General features: G+C 40.7%; 1 protein-coding gene across 3 annotated transcripts; it reads left to right on the top strand.

The window, feature by feature from the left end:
- Positions 1 to 1,543: 1,543 nt before the first annotated feature.
- LOC131245111 (uncharacterized) lies at positions 1,544 to 25,562 on the top strand. Of its 3 annotated transcripts, none has more exons than XM_058244335.1 (19): positions 1,544 to 1,880; positions 1,997 to 2,149; positions 2,221 to 2,380; positions 3,967 to 4,285; positions 4,762 to 4,905; positions 4,987 to 5,179; positions 5,352 to 5,482; positions 5,570 to 5,785; positions 5,933 to 6,099; positions 10,804 to 10,882; positions 12,556 to 13,446; positions 13,529 to 13,905; positions 14,012 to 14,074; positions 14,152 to 14,247; positions 14,519 to 14,773; positions 21,675 to 21,746; positions 21,952 to 22,305; positions 22,456 to 22,587; positions 24,679 to 25,562. In XM_058244335.1, exons 1-19 carry the CDS (start codon positions 1,778 to 1,780, stop codon positions 24,833 to 24,835), a joined length of 4,062 nt encoding a protein of 1,353 aa, XP_058100318.1. In that variant the 5' UTR covers positions 1,544 to 1,777; the 3' UTR covers positions 24,836 to 25,562. The 3 variants fall into 3 exon arrangements, with proteins under 3 accessions (XP_058100318.1, XP_058100315.1, XP_058100316.1); XM_058244332.1 differs by having other exon boundaries at positions 1,545 to 1,880; positions 24,673 to 25,562; XM_058244333.1 differs by having other exon boundaries at positions 1,545 to 1,880; positions 4,768 to 4,905; positions 24,673 to 25,562.
- The last annotated feature ends 1,512 nt before the right edge of the window (positions 25,563 to 27,074 follow it).

A 27,074-nucleotide genomic window follows, 5' to 3' on the forward strand; every position in this document is an offset into this window, starting at 1 on the left:
GGACACATGTGGCCCACCTAATGACACCACAGGAACACGTGTCAACTCTGGACACGTGTCTTCGAGATCCAGGCCCACCAGACGGCTCGTTCCGAGCCATGCCTGGCACAAAAATCAGGCTGGTTCACTAATCAGGCAGGCCACATTAGTACAGGTGCACTTAATATGGACCGTTGGTAACTTCTGTCTATTTTTTTTTCTCGCGTGAAAGTGTGGTCCACCCGATGTTCTTGTTTTGGGCTCAGCTTCGGAGGATCCGCAGATTCACGGAGTTGGGTGATCTCACAACGATGAATATGCCTTAAATCCACACTGTTCAACCATTTATGTACAAATCTTCGTAGAAACAGTAACAATTGAATCCCACAATTAAAAACGCCACAGAGTCCACCAGAATATTTATTTTCCATCCAACCTCTTAATAAAGTTACAAAGACATATGTGAAGATACCACACAAATATCATCTTAATCCAAAGTCTTTGGGGCCCACAATAAGTTTTTAATAGTTAATTACTATTGTTTCCTATATTGTTGTCCATTTTAGATTTAAGCCTACTTTATTTTTTGCGTCATGATATAAAATTAGTCATCAATAGAGATGGACAGTGTGGATTCAGCACATACATTATGGTGAGCCCCAGAGTCAGGGTCCCACCTACATCCACCGATGGATGGATCCCTGACTATGGGCCCATCTTGACGTGTGTTTCTTAAATCCACGCCGTCCATTGAGACTCTAAAATGCAGCATATACAAGTTTCAAGTGGACCACGCCACAGTAAGCAGCGGTGATTGAATGCCCACCTTTAGAAACTACCTCGGGCCAGTGGAATGTTTATTTGCCATCAAACTTGTTGATGGGGTCACAAAGACCTGGATCAACCGAAGACGCCCTGGACTGTTTGATTTTGGATCAGGGATGATCGGAGCGGCCCCCACCTAGTGTATGGTTCTGCTCCCGACACGTGTGTGCCGCAGAAATGATCGCCTACAGCCGGCTTCATGCTAAATTGTCATGCAGCCCCATCTTTCCCGTAACATGCCGATTGTATATGAAATCTCTACCATGAAAATGGCAGGCCCCATCATGAATGTTATCCCTTTGCAAAATCAGGCTGATCCACTTATTAAGTGGACCACAACTGTCCGTTGAGCCAGACCGTTGGTTGGTACTGGCTGATCAATTCTCACACACCCCACACGAGACCGTCCGGACAGTGCAGTATACGGTATCCTTTCCTCGGCCTCCAGCCGGTATATGTGGGCCCCATCGGAAAGTGGTCATTCATCTGACAGGATCCAACACGATGGACCATGTCCTTAGATACTCCCACGCCGGAAGATCCTGTCCATGCCCATTCAACTCCCCACCGCTTTCAGTTAAATCCGGACCGTTTATGTATCTCTCTCAGCCATTCATTCGCAAACGACCCATCAAGACCATTGGACGATCCCACACGGGAGTTTTCGGGTCTGTTCCATCAACATTAATCAAATGAACAGTGTAGGCCATCGAACCATGGTCATTTATTCGTACCGATGACACAGACCTCGATGAACAAGATCGATGATACGACTCGTCTCATGTCGCACCCGCACATAACCGGAAAAGCGCGGGAAACTCCTGACTCCTCTGGCGCCAAACGCCTCCCTAAATCCCAAATCCCTGCATATTTACATTAATACCCCTCTCAGTTCCATGTGCCCGCTCTTCCGATTCGAATCCTTATCTCCACTCATCAGAAACCCTAGTTCCTACAATCCGATCGAAAGGAAATGAATTTACCAGGATTGTCTGCGATATGTGCCGGCCTTGGATTCGCTGAAGAGGATGAAAACGGCATCCAGATCGGATATACGAAGAGCGAACTCTGCTTAGGTAGCGTTTGAATCTCATCGCATCTGCTTGTTTCGCCGGGGTTCTTCCTTGTTTTTCACTTCTCATATCCGTTCATGGTTGTGATTTTTTATTTTATTTTTTATTTTTTTATAAAGATAATTTGAAGGATCTGCAGAGATTTCTGCGACGTGATGACCCGCAGACTCGAGATGTTTTCAAGCAGGTCTGCAAATGGAACACGGTCTCACAAGATCTGATTCCGATCATCGAACAGTACCAGAATGATCGCAATTTGGTAATTAATGCAGGTAAGAGAACCGAGCACATTCTGATGTCCTTTTCATTTTAATCACTGATTTTTCTTTTTAATTTCATGCAGTGAAGGTTTTGGTATTCCTTACTATGCCCATTGATCCTGCATCAAGCGACATTTCCCAACAGATTGAGTATCTTTGGACCTTAAAGAAAGCTACCACACGGAATGACACGATCGCAGTAATTGTCTCTCTTCTAGAAGATCCGTTGGAGCATTTGGAACGGTAAGCTACATAAAGGAGTGGTTTTATTTATGTGTACAACTGTGAAACAAATCCATGCACAAACAAATGGACATAATTGGAATAGGGATGATGCACTGTACTAACATGCTTGGTACAACCAGTGAGGCCTGTTTGGAAGTAAAATTGAATTGAATTCTGTGCATTCAGATGCAGATTGGGCACTAGCCCCGCCTATCCTGAGCTCAGGCTCTGAGGGGCTTGCCGACATGTATGGGTTTTATCCACTCTGTCCATCCATTTTGCCATATCATTTTAGGCTACAAGGTCAAAATTGAGGCAGATGCAAGGTTCAAGTGGACCACACCACAGGAAGCAAGGGTTATTTGATGCCTATAAATTGAGCTAGTGGTAAATGAATTGGAGGTAAATGATTTACAGGGAGTGTTTGGATGCTGAAAAATGCCTATAATGATTTCCAGGCTGTAAAGCATTTACAGCTTTTAAATGAAAACTTGCTGAAAATTTCTGATTTCATTTACCTGCGAATGAAATTCAGCCTAATGGCTAGAATTTTGAAATTTGACTAGATACAGATTACAGCTTAAACAATTTACAGGTTATACAAACCCAGACAACTATTTACCTGTAAACAGATTGCAGCTTAAAGCCAAACAGGACTGGCTGTAAATAATTTACACCTATAATTCATTTACCACTTATGAAATTTACAGGCATCCAAACGACCCCTCAGTTTAATCAGTGGAAGCACTGCAATTGCATTTCAGAATCTAGACTATCAGGATGAAGTAAATTTCCATTTGAGTTTGCCACTTTATTAGGCTGGTTATTGAAGTTCATATTTTCAATGTATCCAAACCTGCCTTAATGTCAATAACAAAATGGAAAAAGTTGAAAACCAGTTAACAGGATCCACTGGGGTGCTACAAACCAATACCTGTGGCATATACACATGGCAATCCAGACCACACAAAATTTGGGCCTTGTTGTGGATAGAGTATGTATCCTGAAAATCACACTGACCGGATGATCGCACAGTTCTAAATATTGTCCAAAGATTGAGTTGACGACTAGGGGTGCAACTTGGGTGGGTCAGGTTGTGTTTAGGGTCAACCCAAGCCAATCTGACCTGAAGAGGAGTTCACCCAAGATCCAATCCAACCTGAGCTCCTAAACCCAAGCCCAACTTAAGTTATTGATACGAAACTCTAATGCAACTCGGGTTAGGTCTTATTGGTTAAAAACTATTCTTTATCTTTTCTAAGTCTAAGTTTTGCATAATGTAAAAAGTAATTGGGTGGAAATCTTTGACCCTGGCTACTCATGTTGTATACAGTGTAGGGTCAGGTTGGGTTTGACTTGGATCAGGTTGCCCGGGGCCTCAACCCAAGCCCAACCTTACTAGGGTCAGGTTGAGGATTTCCATCCAAAGCCCAAACTGACATCAACCCAACCTCTGGCTGACCTTGTAGCACCTGGACCTGCATATAACATGCACTGAACTCACTGTTTTCTTCTTCTTTCGCACAGCCCCCAACTAGACCTATTTTTCATATCCCTTTTGACTTTCTCTATCCTTGTGTCGCTGATTTTACGTTTTCAAACAGTGAGGCTTTCACAGAGGATGACTGGAAGTTGGTTCAGCTGGTGGTTACTTTGTTTCGGAATATTCTTGCTATCCAAGAAATTTCACTGCAACAGAAAGCATCCGGATCTGCCACGCAGTTTTTGTGTTTGAGAGACAGATTTCTAGAGCTCTTGTTTCATGAAAATGTTATGGATCTGATCATAGTTCTGACACAACATGTTGCTGGTTCGTGTGGCTATCTCCGTGAAGATAATCTCCTTTTACTTGAGACTTTCCATTACATATTTTTGGGCCAAGATCCAGAGCTGATTGCCAAAGCATCACAGAAGGGCTCCAAGGTTTGTCCTCCCTTTCTTTCCCATGTCTTTCTGACGCAGATGATAGATGAGTCATGAAGTAGATTACAAGAAGCATAACCAGCAAAAATACAAGTTAATGGAGTTAGGGATTCCTAACAGAGAAAATGAGTGATGCCCCATTTGTTTGGCCTGGAAAATTTATTATAACTAACCTTTTCAAGTAATTGGATGATTCATATGTTCCTGTGACATATGTCATTTCATGTCTACTTGTTGAGGCAAGGCTGTTAAGAGTAAATTGGTTGTAGCTTGATTGGCAAGTAATGACATTTTGGTTGTTAAGCTATGAGTAGCGGTTCGTAGTTTTTGGGTTGGAAAGCATTCTGATTACAGTATATCTGCATCCAAAAAACTGACAATTTTTGTACTTCAGCTCATTTGATATGAATGTTCTCTATGGCCAACATCAAAAGTTTTGGCATTCATGTGGGAAGTCTTAGAAAATGAACTGTTAGCTGCAGGTAGATGGAGACATCAAAACATCTATAAACTCTCTTCAGTCCATGATGGAGGAGGAGGAAGAGAAAAGAAGGCTCATTAGGCTACGGAACTTGGATCGCCATTCACAGTTCAGTGGAACATTCACCCGTCTTGCGATGGTATGTAGTCTCATCCGAATGCCTAGGCCTTTGAAGTTTTATATCTAAATTTTAGTAAATTTTCCAAGTTCTTTGTATCAGGATGGTTCTAAGTCATTATTCAAGGGCAATCCAGCTGCTGCTTCTTGTGATGGCTTGCTCAAAGCTCATAAGGTTCAAAGAGGTCCACTAAAAAGAATTGCCTGGGACCATGGAAGTTTGTCTTTGCCTAAGGAAAACATTTTGGAATTGCTTCACAATTTTGTGAACCAGTTCTTATCTGGGGGTTATAATGGTTAGCTTCTCTAATTGAGGTCTTCATACTCTTGGCTCATTTAATGTCTATGTTTAGTTTCTCTAATTGAGGTCTTCGTACTCTTGGCTCATTTAATGTCTATGTTGCTTCATTTTTATTTTTCTGTTTCTTGGTGTTGCGTGTTCTCATGGTCAACCTGTATACTCATCAGTTTTGATGCAGTCCATCCGTGAAGATATTGAAAAAGAACATCATGCAATTCAGAGCAGCGATGTCATTGTTTTTTTCGAGGTCGCTCATTTTGTTACAGCTTTTCAACATCACAAGTTTTCAATTTCAAAGGTGAGATGGAACTTTGAGGAGCTGAAGTGTTCCTAGAAATTCTGCTCACACCTGTAGCCACTAATACGGTTTGTAATGACACAACAGTCAAACATGGAAAGTTCCACATCTGAAGCATCTTTTGTCAATAAAAATGCTGATAGCACACTATTCCGTGGAGATGCCTGTGGACCAATTGCAGCAACAATGAATGAAGCCATGTTCTTATTAGTCATATCTAAGTGGCGTGAAGCTTTTGATGGCTTGAAGGAAACTAAAGCTTACAAGTTTTTGTCTGCAGCAGGATCTCTTATGAAAGGCATGGTCAGTATTCTACTTCAGTGACTCTTTAACTGTTTGTACTTTATGGGACATCCAACATTATCTCTTTGTATATTTCCACGTCTGACATAGATAATTTTTAGTGCGTTACTTGCCTCTTAGGCTCAATTGTTTTATTTTCATGTGCAGATTCACATGCTAGATTTGGTGCTTAAGTTACTGCCAGAAGATTCAAAAGAACCTCAAACAGCTCGCATCCTTCTTTATAAGATTTTTTATGATCAGACAGATCAAGGGATGACTCAATTCCTGGTGAACCAGATCAGATCTTTTGATGCTCATAAACAGTCTAAAAGGTCTTTCTGGCTGAAAATTTTGGGCAATTTCTGTCTTTATTTATGAGTCATGATTTCTCACATTCAGTTGGTAGTATTGCAAACAAATGTGCCATGAAACAAGGCACTTTATGTCAAGGTTTAGTTGGGAGCATCATCCTTTATTGCTATAATCAGAACACATGAGCATCCTAATTAAACAGTCAAGATGCAGTTATACAATTATACATGCAAATATGTAAGAAACTTAGTTCTGAGATTAATAGCATTGACCATTGTTTTACGGTCATCTTATCATTTACTGTTTGATGTCTCTTGTTTGAATGTTTCAATCAAGTTAATCAACATAGAACCAACTGGAGGTAGGGTTTGTTATACTACTGCCTTCAATGGGGAATACTATATTCCAGTCTTCCAGATGCCTTCTAATGTTATAGATCAATGGAACTCTAGAAGCTATGGGATTATGTCAAGTTATGGGCGTTTCACTTTTCTTGGCTTAGTGAAAATTTGCTTTAGGATATCCCTTTTTGCCAGCCAATCCACTGAGACAAAGCACCTCTTTCTGAATATTTCTGAGGTGAGCTGCACCAGCTGATCTGAGTGTTGGTGCTTGGGGTGCTACTGTGCTAGTTATTTGTTTTGGATGGTTGATTGTCTGACCTCAAAAGTTCGATATCCCAAAAGCACGTTGGAACTCTTCGATTGTCATTTTTCAATATGGATTGTCAATCTTTCCAAATCGCGCGATCCAACGGAGATGCTCATAAATCCCTCATTTGATGTCGGATTGGGTTGATTTTTGGTCATCTGAACGGTACTTTAGTACTCTTTCATTCCTAACTAGAATCGTCGGTCCTGAATTTTTCCTTCATCTCCTTGTCAAATAGTAATGCTCATAACTTTCTCTTCAGAGGTCGAATTTAGACTATTTCAAGCTCATTGGAATGGTAACTTCTCAAGCTTCCAAATGGGACCAGAATTGCCAAATTTAGAGACCATTCGATATCCCAAAAGCATGTTAGAACTCTTCGATCGTCAATTTTCAATATGGACTGTTAATCTTTCCAAATTGCGCGATCCAACGGAGACACCTATAACTCCATCATTTGACGTCAGATTGCGTCAATTTTTGGTCATTTGAAAGGTACTTTAGTACTCTTTCATTCCTGACTAGAATCATTGTATTCTGATACAATTTGGGCATCCATAAGTGGGATTGCAGTCGTCGGTCTTGAATTTTTCCTTCATCTCCTTGTCAAATAGTAACGCTCATAACTCTCTCTTCAAAAGTCGAATGACCCTACTTTGACCAATATGACCAAAAGCTAAACCCTTATCCTTTCGCTCGTAAATGTACAATCATACCCTTTAGAAGCCATAGGATATTGATATTTGGAAAAATCTATCCATTCAAAGAAATCTCCAAGTTGATTAAAATTACGGACTTTTTTTACAAAAAAACAATCTACTTAATATTGAATTTACATTCCTGTACCTTTTTCAAAAAGGCTTTCAATAAGCTACCCGATTAATTTAAGTAATTATCATTGTAGTACCTTCCGTTAATAGAAGTTGTGGTCAGCCATGCGAACGAAGGGGCGGCAACTGGGGGTGGGCCCCACCATGATGTTTATGTGAAATCAACTTGACCACCAGGTGCGTCACCTAATATTAACCTAGGGACCAAAAATCAGCTCCATCTGTGGTTTAGGTGGACCACATGATTGGAAATAGTGTATAGGACCACATTCACCCTCCAAACAATTTTCCCTTGGTGTGACCCACCTGAATCATAGATAGGCTTGGTTTTGGGGCCCTGTGCCTAAATTTTGATCTGACATCTAATGCTTGGAGTGGATTTCATATAATCATCACGGTGGACCATGTAAAAATCAATGGTGAATGTCTCCATCCCAACTTTTCCTTTGGTGTGGCCCACTAGAATTACATGTCAGCCTAATGTGGGATTACATGTCTAATGGTTAGATTGGATCTTACATACACATCATGGTGGGCCCCATCAAAAGTCAAGGGTGGGCATCTTGTAAAATTCCCTTAATATATGATCAGAAATTTGGGAGCAATTGGGAAGGGGGACATACACCATTGAAGTTTTAAGGGGCCCATAGTGATGTATCTATGAAATTCACTCCCTCCATTAGATGGATAATCCCACGTTAGGCCTAGGGCCCAAAAGTTAGGATGATGATTCAAGTGGGCTACACCAAAGAAAATGGTTGGGAGAGAAATGTCCATACTTTATTTTTACAAGGCCCACTGTGATGATTATATGAAATCCACGCCAACCATTAGATGCCACACCAAAATTTAGGCCCAAGGCGCAAAAATAAACCCTATCCGTGATTCAAGTGGGACACACTAAGGGATTTGGAGGATGAGTGTTGCCCTATACACTGTTTCCAATCGTGTGGTCCACTTGAATCATAGATGGGGCTGATTTTTGGGCCTTGGGCCTAACTTGGGGTGAAGCACTTGGTGTCGGAGTGGATTTCATATAAACATCATGGTGGAGCCCACTCAAGCTCCAACCCTTTTCTTGCACAACCACCCCAACTTCTATCAAGAAATCTAATGGAAGGTAGTCCAATGATAATTACTTACATTAATGGTGTAGCTTATTGAAAACCATTTTGAAAAAGGTAATGGAATATAAATTCTGTATTAGTTAGGGATTTTTCTTTTCAAGTCCCTTCAAATTAATTACCCTTCACGGCAACAAAATCTCTTCACCTCACATCAACAATGTAGGTCATGGCTACTTGGGATCCCCCTAATCCATCCCACCCTTTAGAAGAAACCCCATAATCTCCATTAATTACCTTACAACCTATCACTAATTCTATAACTAGAGACCCCCTCCCCGAACAAAAGGGTTTGGATCTTGCTAGAAATTCTTAGCTGCCTCTTTTAAGAATATTGCAGAATTGAGGAAAAAATCAACAAAAGTGAAAAATAAGGAGAAATAGTTCTAGTTTGGGAGAAGAAGGAAATTTCCCTTTTATAAGAGGCCAAGACATACAATTCAAACTTTAGGTCTATTGCATTGGCTTTCAAAACCTCTAGAGAAATGAATTTCCTTAAGGGGTGTTTGTTTTTTCATTTACCATTGTAAATATTGGTAAATAAGCAATTATTAATGACAACTAGTTGCCTTTTTCTGAGTTGACAGTTACGACTGTTTTAATAGCTTTGATCAGTGTTTTAATTAGCGGTAGCATGTTGCGTAGCATTCAACCCTCTGTAGCATGTAGCATAAATAACGTAGGGTATAGCATAAGCTACATAATACTCCTATTTTTTAATTTAAAAATATGATAAATGGTAAGACAAAAAGCAAAAAATATAAAAATATCTAAAAGATTATTCATTTTTCAAGTATACGCATATTCAAACAAGTTATTAATTATCATTTATCAAAAGCCATTCCACATATATAAAGTCATAAACCAAATCAAATAATTATCACATCAACAACTTTTTTAGCAAACCACCTTAATTAATAATATCTAATTGAAAACCACAAGTCGCAATTCACAAATATGAAAATAAATAAAAATCCCACATGTTAAGAGTCTGAAGTATAATACAGAGATCATCTATACAAAAAGAGGGTTTTGAAATTTTATTTTATTTTTTTCCCTTTTAAGTTAAGCTTTTAGCGTGCGAGTTTCGCACCAACTCAACAAAGGATCACCACCATGTTAAGTGAAAGTGAACAAAGTAAGGTTTGGTTTTAACATTACATTTTCAGTTTTTTATAATGTGAGTTTTAACAGTTTTTAACAAATAAAACTTCCAAAAAAAAGAAAGAAACATTGTAGCATACGCTATGAACGCCATGTAATTGTAACATACGCTGCAGGGAATTTACGCTCTTTAGCTACGCTACACTATGTAGCATATGCTACGAGCTCTATTTGAAAAGCTGGCTCTGATGCTAATATCGAGGAAGGAAGATTAAAATTTGCGGAGCCCATCGTGATGTATGTGTCTGATCCACACCATTCATCCATTTTATCAAATCGTTTTAGGGCATGAGCCCAAAATTAAGGCAAATCCAAAGCGCGAGTAGACCACACTACGAGAAATAGGGGGAGTTGAGCACCTACCATTGAAAACTTCTTGTGGGCCATGGAAGTTTTGGACCAAGCTGATATTTGTGTTTTCCCTTTATCCATGTCTACTTGACCCCATATGAACATGACATTTGTCGAAGGTTTAAGCTTTCAACGGTGGATGTCATTATCCCCATATTTACTGTGGTGTGGTCCACATGAGCCTTGGATCTGTCTCATTTTTTGGCACATGCTCTAAAAGGAGCTAGTAAAACGGATGGACGGCGTGGATCAGACACATCACGGTGGGCCCCACAGATTATCCTCATGCAATCCCCATCCAAGTGAACATGGTTTTTGAGGCGCAGATCTTTGAATATTTCCTCCTCCAATCCATGGTGAAGAATAATAGTTATGGATAGTGGAAATTGTAAAAACAAACACCCCCTAATCTCTTACTGTCCAACTTCATTGAATTTGTGAAAACTCAATGAGGACAAGATGCTCGAGAGACTTTAAAATTGGAACTTCCAGGGCCAATCTTGTTATGTCACTCGATTCTTTCCCTTCTCCCACTTTTAATTTCATTTTATAACTCGTGGCCATTACTAATGCCTCTTTTTCTTTTTTCTTTTTTCCTTGTCAGTGATCTTGCAGATTTGGTGGAAGTGATACATATAGTTTTACGGCTTATGGAGAACCTTCAAGCACGCGGTACATTAAGGGTAAATTTTCCATTGGTGAACTTTCAAGTCCACACTATCTAGAATGTTGCCCTTTTGTTCATGGTTTCCACCCTGAGGCAGTAACATATTAAGGAATGACCAGTATCATAGAGTTCCATATCATAGATTTTACCTATTGGAAAATAATTGATTTACTAAGTCATATCATTTAACTCTTTTCCTTTCTTGTTTGAGGAGCTCTTAAATTTGCAATAGCTTGGAATGTATTTCTTGAACAACCATCTATTTTCAAGTGGGCTGCTTAAGTCAATCAAAATCTTGTGGAATTTCTTTTCTTGGCTATCCACTTTCAGATATCTATGACAAGCCAATAAGAAACTATTGAAAATGAAGCAAGATATGATCAAAATTTAGAGAGCTTCATGTGCTTGGCCCTAAATCCATGTGTTCATGAAATAACTTCCTCCATTATTATTATTTTTTTTTGAGGAAAAATAAAAACTTACCATAACAAAAAATTAGAAAGAAGTTTTTGATGATGCGATGGTTTCTGAGATCAAGTTAGTGGAAACTATTAGGAATTCAGTTTCCAGGTGGGCCTGTTCTTTGCCCAAATTCCGTCATGTTTCAGCCTTGGATTTATTAAGGATGTGGTATTTGGAAAGAATGGGCAAACCTTTCCAAGAACCTTGCAAATGGTCTTCTCCTGTCAGATTTGAAATAAATTCTGATGGTTTTTTATTTTTTATTTTTTTTCTGCCAGTGTGGCAAAGGGGCACTTTAAGGGATCATAGAGAATCATCCGTTAGTATTCAGGGAAACATTTGAAGCAGAGAAAAGGGTCCATAGGAAATCTCTCAGAATTTCTATTGAAGATTTTCTGGCATGGTTACATCAAATGCTACTAAAAATAAATAAATAAAAACAAAGAAATAAAAAATAATAAAAATTCCTTGGTTTGCAATCTATCAAGGTGTTAGAACGATGGAAACATTGTTTTTAATGAAATTCAGGACATCACCTCTAGGTTAAGCATTTCATTTGCTGATGTTCGTATAGAGGTAATTGTCATTGCAGATGTTTTGGCAAAAGGTGTTAGCAGCGCAGCTGTGTGTTGGGTAATTCTTTTCCACTTTTCTTTTAACAAAATTTAAACCTAGTGCCTGGTCAGCAGAGTTATAATTTAAATTGAAATGTAAAATACTCTCAGCCTGTTTGGGTGTGGTTTTCAGGAATAGTACTATCTAGAAAAGATTTGCAACTCAGAAATAAACTATTTAGTTATGAGTATTTAGAAAGTCTATCTTTGACAAAATAAAAACCTTAAATAGCTACCCAATAGGTTGCGTACTTTCAGTTGGTCCAGGGAATGCTTATTTTTTTTCTTGGGTATTGAAGAGAATGGATCTTATTGAGTTCAACTTGTAGCTCACCTTCATTGTAGAAATTGTACACACCACAAAAGTAGTAGATTGGGATTGGTCCATGTAGGTGAACACGTTAAGCTGACAGCCGTATTATGCTGTATGCATGAATGAAAACCTTATGATGCATTGTCTTGTGACTTTTCGAGGATATTACGTAAGATGGCATCCCAATTCCTAAACTCGTGTTACAATGTCTGTTTGATTATGATTTATCATCATCAGCCTCATTTCTAGAATCTGAAAATGGAATGGATTCTAACAATGGTAAATGGTTTTGTGATGAAGGTTTCTAAAAAATCCAGGAAGGCTAGAAAAAAAATTCAGGGGAACAAAAATGTGACAGAAGTTGAGAAGATGGTAGAAGAGGATGTCAGTGCGCCCAAAGCTGATGGCTCAAATCATCACATTGCCAATTCAACTAGAGAACAGGTAGAAAAGATGGTAGAAGAGGATGCCAGTGTGCCCAAAGCTGATGATTCAAGTCATGACATTGCCAATTCTACTGGAGAACAGGTAGAAAAGATGGTAGAAGAGGATGCCAGTGTGCCCAAAGCTGATGATTCAAGTCATGAAATTGTCAACTCAACTGGAGAACAGGTAGAAAAGATGGTAGAAGAGGATGCCAGTGTGCCCAAAGCTGATGATTCAAGTCATGACATTGCCAATTCTACTGGAGAACAGGTAGAAAAGATGGTAGAAGAGGATGCCAGTGTGCCCAAAGCTGACGATTCGAGTCATGGCATTGCCAATTCTATTGGAGACCCAGTTGTGGATTTAAACAATTCAACTGAGGACCATTTGGAAAAAAGTTCTAATGGGAAAGAAGAAAGCTCCTCGGTCCCTTGTCAGACTGAGGAGCCAGAAATGCCCTCGCTGGATGCATGCAAACTTGGAGATGATTCAGTTCAGATGGATAATGAAAAGGCTGATAATGGTCTTAATGATCTGGCATATGGAACAGGTGATTCTTCTGATGATGATCAGTTGCCTGCTATGAATGAAGTTGATTTTAGTGTATACAAATTGGTTGCCACATTTGCAAACAACACCATTATTCAAAATTTATGTTGGTTGCTGAAGTTCTATAAAAGCAACTCTTCGAGTACAAATCACTACATAATGTCCATGCTGCGGAGGATTTGTGAAGATTTGGAGCTTGCCCCGATGCTATATCAGGTCAAAATTCCAAACAAAATTATTTTTAGCACTCTATAGTAGAAATGATTTTCATGATGTTTATGCCTGTCTATCCTGGCAGTTATCGCTCCTCACCACATTCTACGATATCTTGAGGGACCAGAAATCATACCCTTGCAAGGAATATGAAAATATTGTTTCCTTTCTTACAAAACTGGTGAGGAAACTGATGAAGAAAATGAAAAGCCAGCCCCTACTTTTCGTGGAAGTACTCTTCTGGAAGACACGCAAAGAATGCCACTACATCAATTCCGAATTTTTGTTACATGAGCTGGGCAACTTGAAGAAAGAAAGTTGTAAGTGGGGAAGCATGTCAGTTGAGGAAGAAGAGAGTGACACATCAAATGGCGAGGGAGGGTTAGCTAGAAGAAGCTTGGCAGATGCTCTTGGTGAAGACGAACATGATTTTGTGATTTCACAGGAGATCAATCATCAGACGTAAGGCAGCTTGTGTGGATCTTAAACTCTTTCATCATTATCAGTTGAGCAGCTACTTTGTCAGTTTATTATTGGAAACTGATTTCTTCATTCTGAAAATTTACAGGGAGGACAATGCATCCATCAGGAATATTCCGAAGGCTTTGCACAAAACCAAAGATGATCACAGGTATGTGCTATTTGAAGACTTATCTTTTCTGACTGGCGTTGTGGATACCTGATAGGTTTTGCTCTTCGCTATTGCAGTTCCTGGGAACATGAATCTCAAAAGGCTTCTAAAAGAAGGAAGAGTCTTGTTTTTGATGAAGACCAGGAGAAGAATATAAAAAATCTTTATGAGAAGTAAGTGCACCATGCATCGACAGATGTTATTTGCTTGCATGGAGTTTCTTCTTTGACAGTATACTGATGCTTACGGAAAATAGATTTTTCTCATCATTGCCTAGAGAAAATTATGAATGAAGTAGGTAGTTTCTTTAGGACATGGAAATATGCTTTTTGTTTCTAACCAAACTGCAGTTGTGCTTTTGAAGTCATACAGTATCAGTTCTGTCAGTTTCATCCTACACTAAGATCCATCCTGCATTTGTTATAACAATTACAACCATTCCAGGTACAAGGATAATCGACAGTGCAGCCATCTTATTGCAGAAGCCCTTGATCCAGATGGAAAAGTTTCTCCTTCTCAAGTTTCTTGTAAGCTTAAGCAGCTAGGGCTCAAGGTTGCTTCAAAGAAAAAGATGCCCAATGTCGATGAGCCTTTTTCAGGTGGAGATGATCAAGTCAGGGCTGGGCATTCAAAGAGTGCCACCAGTGCTCAACTTCCCTCAAACGAATTGGAAAATGGTTCTTTGCCAAGAAATTCCTTGTAAGTGTTCAGTCTGGCACCAATTTTGTTTCCTTCATGAATTGAATGCCCAAGATTGTCTGGTCATTCAGGTGCCCTCTTTTCTTTTTTTGTAAATAAGAAGACAGTGGAGATCAATTATTCAATTATTTCCCTCCAGCTCATACTGCTGAATTCAATTCATTCCCAAGAAAAAGAACTCAGTTGCCTTTGCTTTTGAGTTTCATGTGCAGTAACTGCAAGAAATTTATTGAGTTATCAACAAATAAATTTTGAGTGGCTGTTGTACTATAGACTTGCCATAAACATATGTTATAGGATTAACTACATAAATATGAAGTCTCACGAAAGGCACTTTGATAGAGAAAAATGTTCCTAATGCTTTGCAATGATTTGAAAGTTCAAAAAGTTCTAAATTTGTGGCTTGCTTGGATTGAGGAAAAACATAATAAAACAAAAGGAAAAAAGGATAAATTTTTCCATGATAGAACTTTTCTCTATGTTTGAATAGTAAATATAGTTGTGAATTCTGTTGGGAGCCTTGCTCAAAACCTTAGGATCTAGCCTCCCAAAAACACTAGAATTATGGGATAATAAAGCAATGAAATAATTCAAAGCACAAACCACACCACACGAGATTTTTACGTGGAAAACCCTCAAAGAGGTAAAAACCACGGGACCTCGTCCAGATCAACAATTCACTATTAAGTAGAACGTTACAACCTTCTTCACTTACGCATGAGTGGATAAACAATAAGAGAATAAAAGAAAAATGGAAAGATCTCACCGATCACGAGGACGTAGAAGCGTTGAGATGTCGAGTGCAAAGTAGATTACCTCTACGAGCATAACCTCCCTTTCATAAGCTTCCTCTCTCTTTCTCTCTCTCTCTCACACCTTTGATAGCCCTAAACCCTTTAACAAACCCTTGTAAAGCTTTAGGAAACCCTCTTGCATTACCTAGAAAGGCCCTAGGCACCCATATTTATAGATTTGGAAACCCCCTTTCGCACCTCTTGCGAAACCGCCTCCAATTTCCGCAGTCCGCACAAGATCCGGACTCAAATCTGCGTAAGCTCGACTGGTCAAGCAGAGTCCTCGACTGGTCGAGCATTGTTCACTCGACTGGTCGAGCCGGCCCTCGACTGGTCGAGCATTGTTCACTGAGCTCGCTGGACTTTGAGTCGAGTGACCCTCGACTGGTCGAGCACTGTTCACTCGACTGATCGAGCAGTCCACTCGACTGGTTGAACAACGCGGTGAAACACTCCGATTTTCAATCGGCTGCTCTATCTCTCCTCTGAACTGAGGAGGAAAAAACAACTCTCAAACTTGCCCTTGAGCAAAGCTTTGGTCATCATGTCTGACTCATTATCGTCCGTGTGGACCTTCTCAAGCTGTAACACCTTCTGTTCCAAAGTATCCTTGATCTAATGATACCGAATCTCCATGTGCTTCAACTTGGAGTGCTGACTTGGATTCTTGCTCAAGTGTATAACACTTTGACTATCGCAATAGACCACGTGCTGCTCTTGCTTCAGGCTAAGTTCCTGTAGAAACCTCTTCATCCAAAGCATCTCTTTACATGCCTCTGTGACTGCAATGTACTCAGCCTTTGTTATCGATAATGCTACGACCTTCTGTAGCTTGCTCTGCCAAGAGACCGCTCCCCCTGCAAACGTGAATATGAACCTTGATGTAAACTTCCTGGAGTCTATGTTGTCTGTCATATTTGCATCTGTGTAGCCCTCTAACACAGGTTTTCCGTCACCATAGCATAGGCTCAACCTGGATGAGCCTCTTAGATACCGCAGTATCCATTTCACCGCTGCCCAATGCTCTTTGCCAGGATTGACAAGATATCAGCTGACAACACTAACCACATATGCTATGTTTGGGCGTGCACACACCATAGCATACATCAAACTTCTTACAGCTGATACGTAGGGTATCTTCTGTATCTCTTTCACCTCTGCTTTCATCTTGGGACACTGTCTGTCGCTCAATCTGAAGTGACCATCTACTGGAGTACTGACCGGCTTCGCTACATTCATATTGAACCGCTTTAGGACTTTCTCAATATACCGCTCTTATAATAGCCAAAGCTTCCTACTGCTTCTGTCACGGGTTATCTCCATTCCTAGAATCTGTTTAGCTGGGTGTAAGTCTTTCATCGCAAATGACTTGCTCAACTCCTGTTTCAGCATGTCAATCTTCTTAATGTCTTTTCCCATGATGAGCATGTCATCAACGTATAACAGCAAAACTAAGAAATCACCATCTGAGAACTTACGCGTGAACACACAGTGGTCTGACTCCGTTCTGTCATACCCATGCTGTAACATGAACGAGTCGAACTTCTTGTACCATTGTCGTGAAGCTTGTTTCAGCCCATACAAGCTCTTCCTCAGCCTACACACCATATGCTCCTTGCCCTTGACTTTGAACCCCTCTGGTTGATGCATGTAGATCTCTTCTTCCAGGTCACCATGGAGAAAGACAGTTTTAACATCTAACTGCTCTATCTCCAGATCCATGCTAGCCGCCAACCCAAGCAACACCCGTATGGATGTCATCTTCACCACTGGTGAGAATATCTCCTCGAAGTCTATATCTTTTCTCTGACCGAACCCTTTCACAAGTCTGGCCTTGAACCTCGTCTGTGAATTCTTCTGCTCAACCTTCTTTCTGAACACCCACTTGTTGCTCAGAGCTTTCTTGCCCTTAGGCAATTTCACCATATCATAGGTGTGGTTCTTATGTAAGGATTTCATCTCCTCTTGCATAGCTTTCAACCACTCCCCCTTATGCTCGTCGGCTAGGGCCTCAGAATAATCTTCTGGCTCTCCCCCATCAGTCAGCATAATGTACTCATGTGGCGAGTACCTCTTGGACGGCTGTCTGTCCCTAGATGACCTCCTCACATATGGTTTAACAGGTGGATCAAGTGGGGGCTGCTCCCCTGGTCCATCTTTTGAAGGAATTTTCTCGTCCTTTGCACCTTACTGTACTCCTCCGTCATCAGGCACCACAGGAGGAATAACCGAATTCATGTCCTCTAACTCACTTGAACTAGGCTGGTTCTTTTCTGGCTTACCAATGTCTTTTATATACTGATCTTCAAAGAAAACCACATCTCTGCTCCTGACGAGCTTCTTTTCGATTGGATCTCACAATCTGTAACCGAACTTTTCATCACCGTACCCCAAGAACACACACTGCTTGATCTTCATATCAAGCTTCGACTTTTCGTCCTTTGGTACGTGAACGGATGCTTTGCATCCAAACACCCTGAGATGACTGTACAATGGATCTTGTTCGGTCCACACATTCTCAGGTACTTCTCCATTCAACGGGGCTGATGGAGACTTGTTTATCAGATACACTGCTATGTGCATTGCTTCTCCCCAGAACGTCTTGGGCAACTTCGCATGGGATAACATGCATCTGATTTTCTCAACAATGGTGCGATTCATCCGCTCAGCTACACCATTATGCTGGGGAGTCTTGGGAACCATCTGTTCATGCCGTATACCCAGGGACTTACAATACTCGGGGAAGTCATCGATGTATTCACCACCATTGTCAGTGCGAATGCACTTCAATTATCTACCTCTCTCTCTCTCGACCATAGTATGAAACAATTTAAACACACCAAAGACCTCGTCCTTGGATTTCAAAGCATAAACCCAAACCCTCCTAGATGCATCATCTATAAAAGTAACAAAATACAATGCCCCACCTAAGGTTTTTGTCCGCATAAGACCACGAACATCAGAATAAACCAAATCTAATGCATGCATTTTATTAACATGAGAAACAGATTTAATAAATGAAACTTTATGCTGTTTCCCTGATAAACAATCAAGACAAATTTTGAGAGGTATACCTGTCACGTCTGGAATGAGCCGCTTCCTCACTAGTACGTGAAGCCCTTTTTCACTCGTGTAGCCTAGATGCTTGTGCCACATGTCAATAACTGAATCTTTTGCTGCGTTCAACCCACCCTTACACACACTGACACTTGCCTTGTAAATGGTGTAACACTTCTTTCCTCTGGCTGCAATCAACGAACCCTTGATGAGCTTCCAGCACCCACCAGCAAACTGGCTTTCATAACCATCATCATCTAACCTTCCCGTCGACATCAAGTTAAGGTGAAGGTCTGAAATGTGCCTCACATCCCTAAGAACCAATGTGCAGCCCACATCGGTCTTCATACAAATATCACTGACCCCTACGATCTTCGATACGCCAAAATTTCTCATCTTCACGGTCCTATAGTCACTTAACTTGTAGCTTGTAAAGAAGTCCCTGCGTGGAATCGCATGAAAAGAGGCTCTCGAGTCAATCACCCAGTCGATGTCCTGACTCGTAGTCGTGAGACAAACATCATGATCTGCTGAAAGAACAACTACAACGTCGCCATCTAAAGCGACTGCAGTGGAATCTAATTCATCTTCTTTCTCCTTTTCTTTTCCTTTCTTGCCATTCTTATTCTTACGACATTCATGCTTATAGTGGTCTTTCTTGCCACAATTCCAACATTCAACATCCTTCTTGGTACTCAACTTGCCTCTTGATTTATCTCGGGCCTTCCCGCTCTTCCTGTTCTTTCCTCTCCCCCGTTCCTGTGTCACAAGGGCCTCTTACTGAGTAGACCACTGAGACTTTCTCATTGTCTCCTCATTGAAAAGACAACTGGTTACTTGTTCCATAGATACCTTTCCGTCTAGCGCGTAGTTACTTAGAGATACCACTAATGTCTCCCAACTGTTAGGCAATGAACTAAGCAATAGCAAAGCCTGCAATTCATCATCCAGGACCATCTTCATAGCAGAGAGCTGGTTCACTATATTGTTGACCTCATTCATGTGCTCAGCCACAGAACTACCATCTTTGAACTTGAGATTCACAAGTCGTCTTATTAGGAAGATTTTATTACTGGCTGTCTTCATCTCATACAACCCTTCTAGTTTCAGCCATAGGCTAGCGGCTGAAGTCTCCGTAGATACATGGTGGAATACAGAATCATCAAGCCATTGTCTAATAAACCCCACCGCCTTCTGGTCCAACTTTTTCCAATCATCATCAGACATATCCTTGGATTTTGCTGATATGCCTAAAATTGGAGAATATAAGTCCTTGCAATAAAGCAAGTCCTCCATCTTAGCCTTCCATATGGTCTAGTTAGAACCATTGAGACTAATCATCCTTGATGAGCTACCTTCCATAATTCAGAAATGATCCCACTCCGTTCAATGAACTTATCTCTGATACCACTTTGTTAGGAGTCTTGCTCAAAACCTTAGGATCTAACCTCCCAGAAACACCAGAATTATGGGATAATGAAGCAATGAAATAAATCAAAGCACAAACCACACCACACGAGATTTTTACGTGGAAAACCCTCAAAGAGGTAAAAACCACGAGACCTCGTCCAGATCAACAATCCACTATTAAGTAGAACGTTACAACCTTCTTTACTCACGTAGGAGTGGATAAATAATAAGAGAATAAAAGAAAAACGGAGAGATCTCACCAATTACGAGGACGTAGAAGCGCTGAGATATCGAGTGCACAGTAAATCACCTCTACGAGCATAACCTCTCTTACATAAGCTTCCTCTCTCTCTCTCTCTCTTTCTCTCTCTCACACCTTTGATAGCCCTAAACCCTTTAACAAACCCTTGTAAAGCTTTAGGAAACCCTCTTGCATTACCTAAAAAGGCCCTAGGCACCTATATTTATAGATTTGGAAACCCCCTTTCGCACTTCTTGCAAAACCGCCTTCAATTTTCACAGTCCGCGCAAAATCCGGACTCAAATCTGCGTAAGCTCGACTAGTTGAGCAGAATCCTCAACTAGTCGAGCATTGTTCACTTGACTGGTCGAGCACGCACCACATCTCCTCTGACCTGAGGAGGAAAACCCCATCAAATTTCACATAGTAATCATTGCACAATTTTTACTATGTTTGGATAGTTATCAATTCTATTTTTTGGTTAGTATCGGAATGGAACATCTTTTGTGCTAACTAGATGATAGTGTCTGGCTGGGTCGGATTTCTCCCGTGATCTTTTCTTTCTTTTTTTTGCTCTCTTTGTATTCTTTTCCTATGATGCTTTGGCTACAGGCCTTAAATAAATTTCCATTAATCTTCCAAAAAAAAAGAAAAGAAAAGAAAAGAAGAAGTCCAGCCGTTCTAGCTGGCCTGTGGGCTATTTGGGCTGAGAGAACAATTGTATGTTTAGGAAGTTCTCTAACTCTGGCCCCGTTGTTAGTGGAAGATCTCTAATGCTCATTAGGGAATGGGCCAATTATTGTGAGGTCTTTGGGGAGGTTTGCTTTCTTTTTTTTCTTTCTTTGCTTCTGCGGCTTGCCGCTTGTATTCTTTGCCTTCGGGCTTTGCTCCAATAAAAATCATTATCTTAAAAAAATAAAAATAAAAAATCAACTTACTTTTCCTTAGTTTATTTTCCTAGCACAAGATACAAGGTGAGCATTATCTCACAAAAATGAGATTTCCACTTGTTATCCAAAAAAGATCCCCAAAAATGAAATCCATGGCTGAACAATGCCCTAGAATCCTTGGGAATCTATCATTGGATAATTATTACGCTTTTCCTTTACTTTTTTTGTTATCCCAATTAGTTGGATAAGGATTAGATGATGACAATGATGATCCTTTGCTTTCAACCAATCCAAACACTCCTTTATGTAAACTGTTTGATTTCACTTCCTGACTCTTCTCGAGCCTGGCTTGGGAGGGACTGAGATTTCAGATTTTATTTAACTGACGTTTCTTTATCTGCTATTTCTATTGAGGGTTTGTTCTACAGCGATGTGATTGTGTTCTCTCTTAGTTTGCAGTTTAATACCTACATTGCTTCTTCTTTTCTTTTTTCTTTTTTCTTGTTCAGTACTAGTTCTAGAAAAAGAATACAGGCCTTCAGCAAAGAGCAGGAGATGATGGTGAAAGACCTATTTGAACAGTGAGTGTTTCTATAACTTTTATTTGTCATTCATAATATGTTCAGCGCTTGCTTGCAGCAGTCGAATGTAGTTTTCATGACCCTTTGAGTACTCGTATAAGCTCTTACTGATGATAGAATGTTAGAAAAGTCGTACTTGTTTGGGCTTAATATCTGGCTTTCTGGGTTCTATTTACTATGATTTGGCTATGCATTCTCTATGCAGGTTTAAAAGTCATAAGAAGTGTAGTCACATGATTGCAAATGCACTGGATGCTGACAACACATACACGGCAGCCCAAGTTTCCCGCAAACTCAGGCAACTTGGCCTACGAGTTCCTCAAAAGAAGAGGCAGTTAGAAGCCACATATATTTCAGGACAAGATGGCAAAGATTTAGTTGACACTGACAGCAAAGAGCCATCAGATGAAGAAGCATCAATGTCACTAAAGGAAAGGTATCGAAATAAGAGGCAGTTTGAAGCCACAAATCTTTCAGGACAAGATGATGCTAAAGATTCAGTTGCCATTGACAGAGAAGAGCCATCAGATGAAGAAACCTTGTTGTCACTAAAGGAAAGGTGTGCCATTTGTTCACGTCTCTCTCTCTCATCTCCATGTTTGAATTTTGCTGCAACCTTTGGTCTTTATTGGATGTACATCCTCAGGTTTTGGCATTAAATCCTATCAATTCTTTGTATTCACCCCTTGCAAGTTTTTCTTAATCCCAGGAGAAAAGGCAAGGTGAGTAGCAAGTTAGTCAATAAGGAAGCTACCACGAATGGTGCATCCAAACGGAAGTTCGAAACAACATTATCACATGAGGATGATGGAGATGATGAAATTTTAAGTGCTATTTTCAAGTAAGTATTCTTTTAGTTTGATCTAATTAGGGCAGTATCTTTTGTATTCACAACTATCCCTCCCCAACCCACCACACCCACCCACACACGCGCGCGCGCACGCGCCAAAGGGATACACCTGGCTTTGAAAATTTCTAGAAGAACTGGAAGTAATTAAAAAACTCAATGCTTTTACCAATCTCCAACCTTTTTACACTAGTGAATAAAACTATCTCCCATGTCTTCTTTTTATGCCTCAATAGTTCTTCAGATGCACAAGGAGTCCTGCACACTGTTGGATCCATTAACTAATGTTTCTGCCATAATATTTCATAGCTTTTGTACATCCTGCGAGCATTTAAAAAAATAATAATAATAAATTAAATCTTGCTTGCTGGTAGATTCTTGTGATTTTGAACTTTGTTGCAAATGTAAATCTCCATGCTTCCCAATCCCATTGACAACAATTGGAGGTGTTTTGACTCCCCTTTCGCAATCTGCATATGTTAGCTTCAAGTCCTTTTCTAGAACCTTATTGTTAGGGCTTTAGAATGTTCTTTAGATTGTTAGCTTATGAGGCTTCCTTTAGTTTCTCTAAAATCTCTCTAATGTGATGTTTTCAAGATATTGACCACACGCACACACGCACACACATATTCGCAACATCCCTTAAGCTTTTAAATGGCACATGGGATGACTTATCATCGATGTGAACCGTTCATTCATTCATACAACTAGGAGCAAGCCATGGTGCAAAAATCACACCAATCGGATGATCCTAAGCATCCAATCAATAGCATGGAAAATGGACAGTCAAGATTAAGCGGAGGACCAAAATAGTTCCAATCATCCTCTTAAAATAAGCAATAAAAGTGTGATCTATGACTCTTAAATAAAGGACGGTTTTAACACATTGGCTCCATTCAAAGGGCTAGGATCATCCGATTGGAGTGATTTTTGCACCATGGCTTGCTCCCAATGTTACTATTGAATGAACCGTCCTGACCAATGATTGTGCATCCCAAGCGTCATGAAAAAGTTCAATGAAGCTCCAAAATGTCAGCAAAGCCCACATATAACATCCCCACCTCAATGGGGACATTAACAACATCCCAAAGCTTTTAAATGACAAATCGGGTGATTCCATCATTGATTTGGGGGAGCGGCCAGCACTGGGTTTGCTCCCTACAGGCGTGGGTTCGACTGCCCTCCCGGCATTACCTGATGCACATGGTTGCGGCTGATTGTGTATATACGTAGGGAATAGTCTTGCCTAAAAAATGGGGTGAGGACACCTTGTGTTTAAAATAATTTTTTTTTAAAAAATCATCGATTTGGACTATTCATTCATTCATACAATGAGGAGCAAGCCATGAAAGTCACGCCAATCACATGATCTTAAGCGATTGATTGATATCATGGAAAATAGACAACCAAGATTGAGAAAAGAAACAAAAGAGCTCCAACCATCATCTTGAAACATCTGCCAGATAGATCCCACTCTGGATTGCTTATGATTCCAAAGTAGCACTTTGGTTTGATGATTCTAACCATGTAATCTATGGCTCGTAAACAATGGATGGTTGTAACAAATTGGCTCCATCCAAAGGGTTAGGATCATTAGATTAGTGTGGTTTTTGCACCATGGATTGCTCCCGTTGGTACTATTGAATGAACTGTCCTGATGGATGATTGGGCGTCCCATATGTCATTGAGAGAGAGAGAGAGAGAGGGAGGAACCTGCATGAGTTTGGTTGAGTAAAATCAGACCAGAACAAGCTATTTTTAAAGTGATCCTTGTACCTTGGGCAAGCCACTTTGTGGTGGTTAGGCAAGGGTGAAGCTTAACCTCCCAGCGCCTAACCTCAGGATGGGGGCTGTTTCAGAAGACGGTCTCTGTTTCCAGCAAACTTGGGGTTAGCCACCGGAGGTAACAAAGGTGGGAAAACCAGCCGCTCACCCCCCCAAGCTATTTTAAAGCTTGAGAAACTCAGTCTGAGTGTGCTATCCAGTTTTGAGTTGACTCAATGAGTTTTTGTACGACACAAAAAGGAACTCAGTTGCATCTCATTTACTTTTGAAATTCATAATTCCATTCATTTTTAGGAAAAGTGGAAAGAAAGTTCCTCCCAAGCCAAAGGGTGACAAGCTCAAGACCCCCTCAGTTCAGGAAACAGCAAGTGGCAACGAGTCAGCAACTAGAGCTCCTGTGATAGAAAGGTATGATATCTCTCCATCTTCATTGAGATCTCATGCTGTTAACGGATAGCACGGAACCTCCCTGTGGCAGTGGCACTCTTTGCCCGACTTGGGAGGAACCCCCAGCAGTAAACTCTCAGGGCCCATTTGGTTACCATCAAAGTTTAATTCGGATGGTTGTCCAGCTAGGCCTGGCTGAATGGATTTGTCTGGATAGACTATTCTGCTGTACTTACTGCTGTTCTCCAAACACCGGGTCTCGTTAAGCATCTAAATCTCAAAAGGATAAGAGTCAGACACCCAAATCGCTAGTTGTAGATTCTTGCTGATTCTGCTTTCTGTCTCAGTGGAGAAATTGCCCAAGATGATGCAGCAGGACCTTCACAGATGGATGTTGGTGCAGCAATTGACCTTGCCGACTTGGTCGATGCAAATGCTAAGCTGGCAAAAATTGATGGTGAAAAGCAGCCAGATGAAGTACCCAAAGAGGGTGTAGAACTTTCAGCCGCTGTAGACTACCTGCCAAATCAGCAAACATACGATGAGCTGGAAGACTCAGGTGATGATATGGGGGCTGTGGTACCAAAGAACATTACATCGAGAAGGAAACTCAGGATGGTAATTGATTTTGAGGATGATGAGTAAGGTTGCAATGAACAAGGCCTTGACCCTTCATGTGATTTTGCCATCTGCACTACTGTTTTTACTTATGATCTGATGCGAGAATGTTATTAGTAAATGTTGTAACAGATGAACAGAAAATAAATAAAAATAGTGAGAAGTGTTTGCTAATGGAATTTTTTTTGTTGTTATTGTTGTTTGTTTGAATGTTATTTTTATTGTTATCTCTGAGAGGTACTGTAATATTTTATTGGGTCAATGGTGTCAAGAACTTGCTAATTCTAGCAAGGCATTCACCCGCCCAGTGCCTCACTAGTCAAGTCAGCTTTCACCCATGCTTGGCGAAGAGCTTGGCTCTGATGCTAGAGAAGCAAAAGTTAGCAATGCTCAAATCTACAGGTAGCCAAGGTACCTGAGCCAATTTAAATAGATCTGGGTCCATTCTTAAAAATCATTTAGTTTGTGCCATCTTGGTGTTTGTCTTAACAAACTGACTCGTTCTGTCCTGAGTCGAGTTGCAACTCCCCTGAGTTGACTCAGCAGGTGACTTGTGGTGTTGAACAACCAGATTGGGTCTTAACGAGTCCCAGTCAACTTGGGCGAGTCACATCAGACTCGTCCGAGTCTTTAAATCATGGTAATGTATAGAATACACAGATTTTAGTTAACTGGGGCCAGTGCTCGCGGATGGTGTTCCTAGCTGGATTGGGCCATCCGGGCGTCTATTAGGTTTGAACAGTTCATATTCACGTTACTAATATAAGGTATTACCCAGCAAGATCATTCTTCAATGAGAGCCATTGAAAATTTTCTTCGTTCTGGATTCATCCCCAACGAGAGTTTGCTGTGCCCCCACAGAAGCTAGGTGCGCCCACACCCATCTTTGTGAGAAATCCACCCCATTCATCCGTTTTTGCTACCTCCAAGTGCATGAGCCCAAAATTGAGACTGATCCAACACTTAAAGTGGGCCACACTGCTGGAAATAAATGGGATGGAAATGAGCACGGTTGAAACCTTCTACGGCCCCACCATAAAGTTCATATTCCATCCAAAACGTGATGTTACTGCGCTGGTAATCTAGATGGGGCTCACCGTGATGTTTGTGAGAAATCCACCTCGTCCATCCGTTTTTTGAGTTCCTTTTGGGACATGCGACCAAACATGAGCTGGATCCAAGACCCAAGTGAGCCACACGAGAGGAAACAGTGGACCACCGTTAAAATATTTGCATGGCCACAGAAGTTTTTTATCAGGATAAGATTTTTCGTTTTCAAATCATCACAGTGGGAAAGACCTTATAAACGGTTTGGATGGAATATAAACATCAAGTTGGATTGCGGGAGGTTTCAACCGAAGGCATTTCTTTCCCAAATTTCCTTGTGTTGTGGCCCACTTGGGTCATGGATCCATCTCATTTTTGGTCGCATTACCTAAAATGAGCTAGTAAAACTGTAAAACGGATGGACGGGGTGCATTTCTCACCAACATCAAGGTGGCCCCACCTAGATTCCCAGGAAATCCGCGTCCCAGAAGTTACTGTTCTCGGGGCACGGCTAACTTGCGTCCTAAGTTCCATCAAAATGGGGTGAGACCTCGGATCCACCAAGTGGATGGGACCCTGACTGTGGGGCCCACTATGATGTATAGGACTAAATCTACCCCGTCCATCCTTATTGAAAGCTCATT

This window comes from Magnolia sinica, chromosome 5, assembly GCF_029962835.1.
Source record: "Magnolia sinica isolate HGM2019 chromosome 5, MsV1, whole genome shotgun sequence".
Lineage (NCBI taxonomy): Eukaryota > Viridiplantae > Streptophyta > Magnoliopsida > Magnoliales > Magnoliaceae > Magnolia > Magnolia sinica.

Coding starts and splice junctions, on each gene's coding strand:
- LOC131245111 (XM_058244332.1), top strand. CDS start 1,778: ATGAATTTACCAGGATTGTCTGCGATATGTGCCGGCCTTGGATTCGCT. Junction 5,483..5,569: donor ACAAGTTTTCAATTTCAAAG/GTGAGATGGAAC, acceptor ATGACACAACAG/TCAAACATGGAAAGTTCCAC. Junction 14,774..21,674: donor TCTTTGCCAAGAAATTCCTT/GTAAGTGTTCAG, acceptor TTTCTTGTTCAG/TACTAGTTCTAGAAAAAGAA.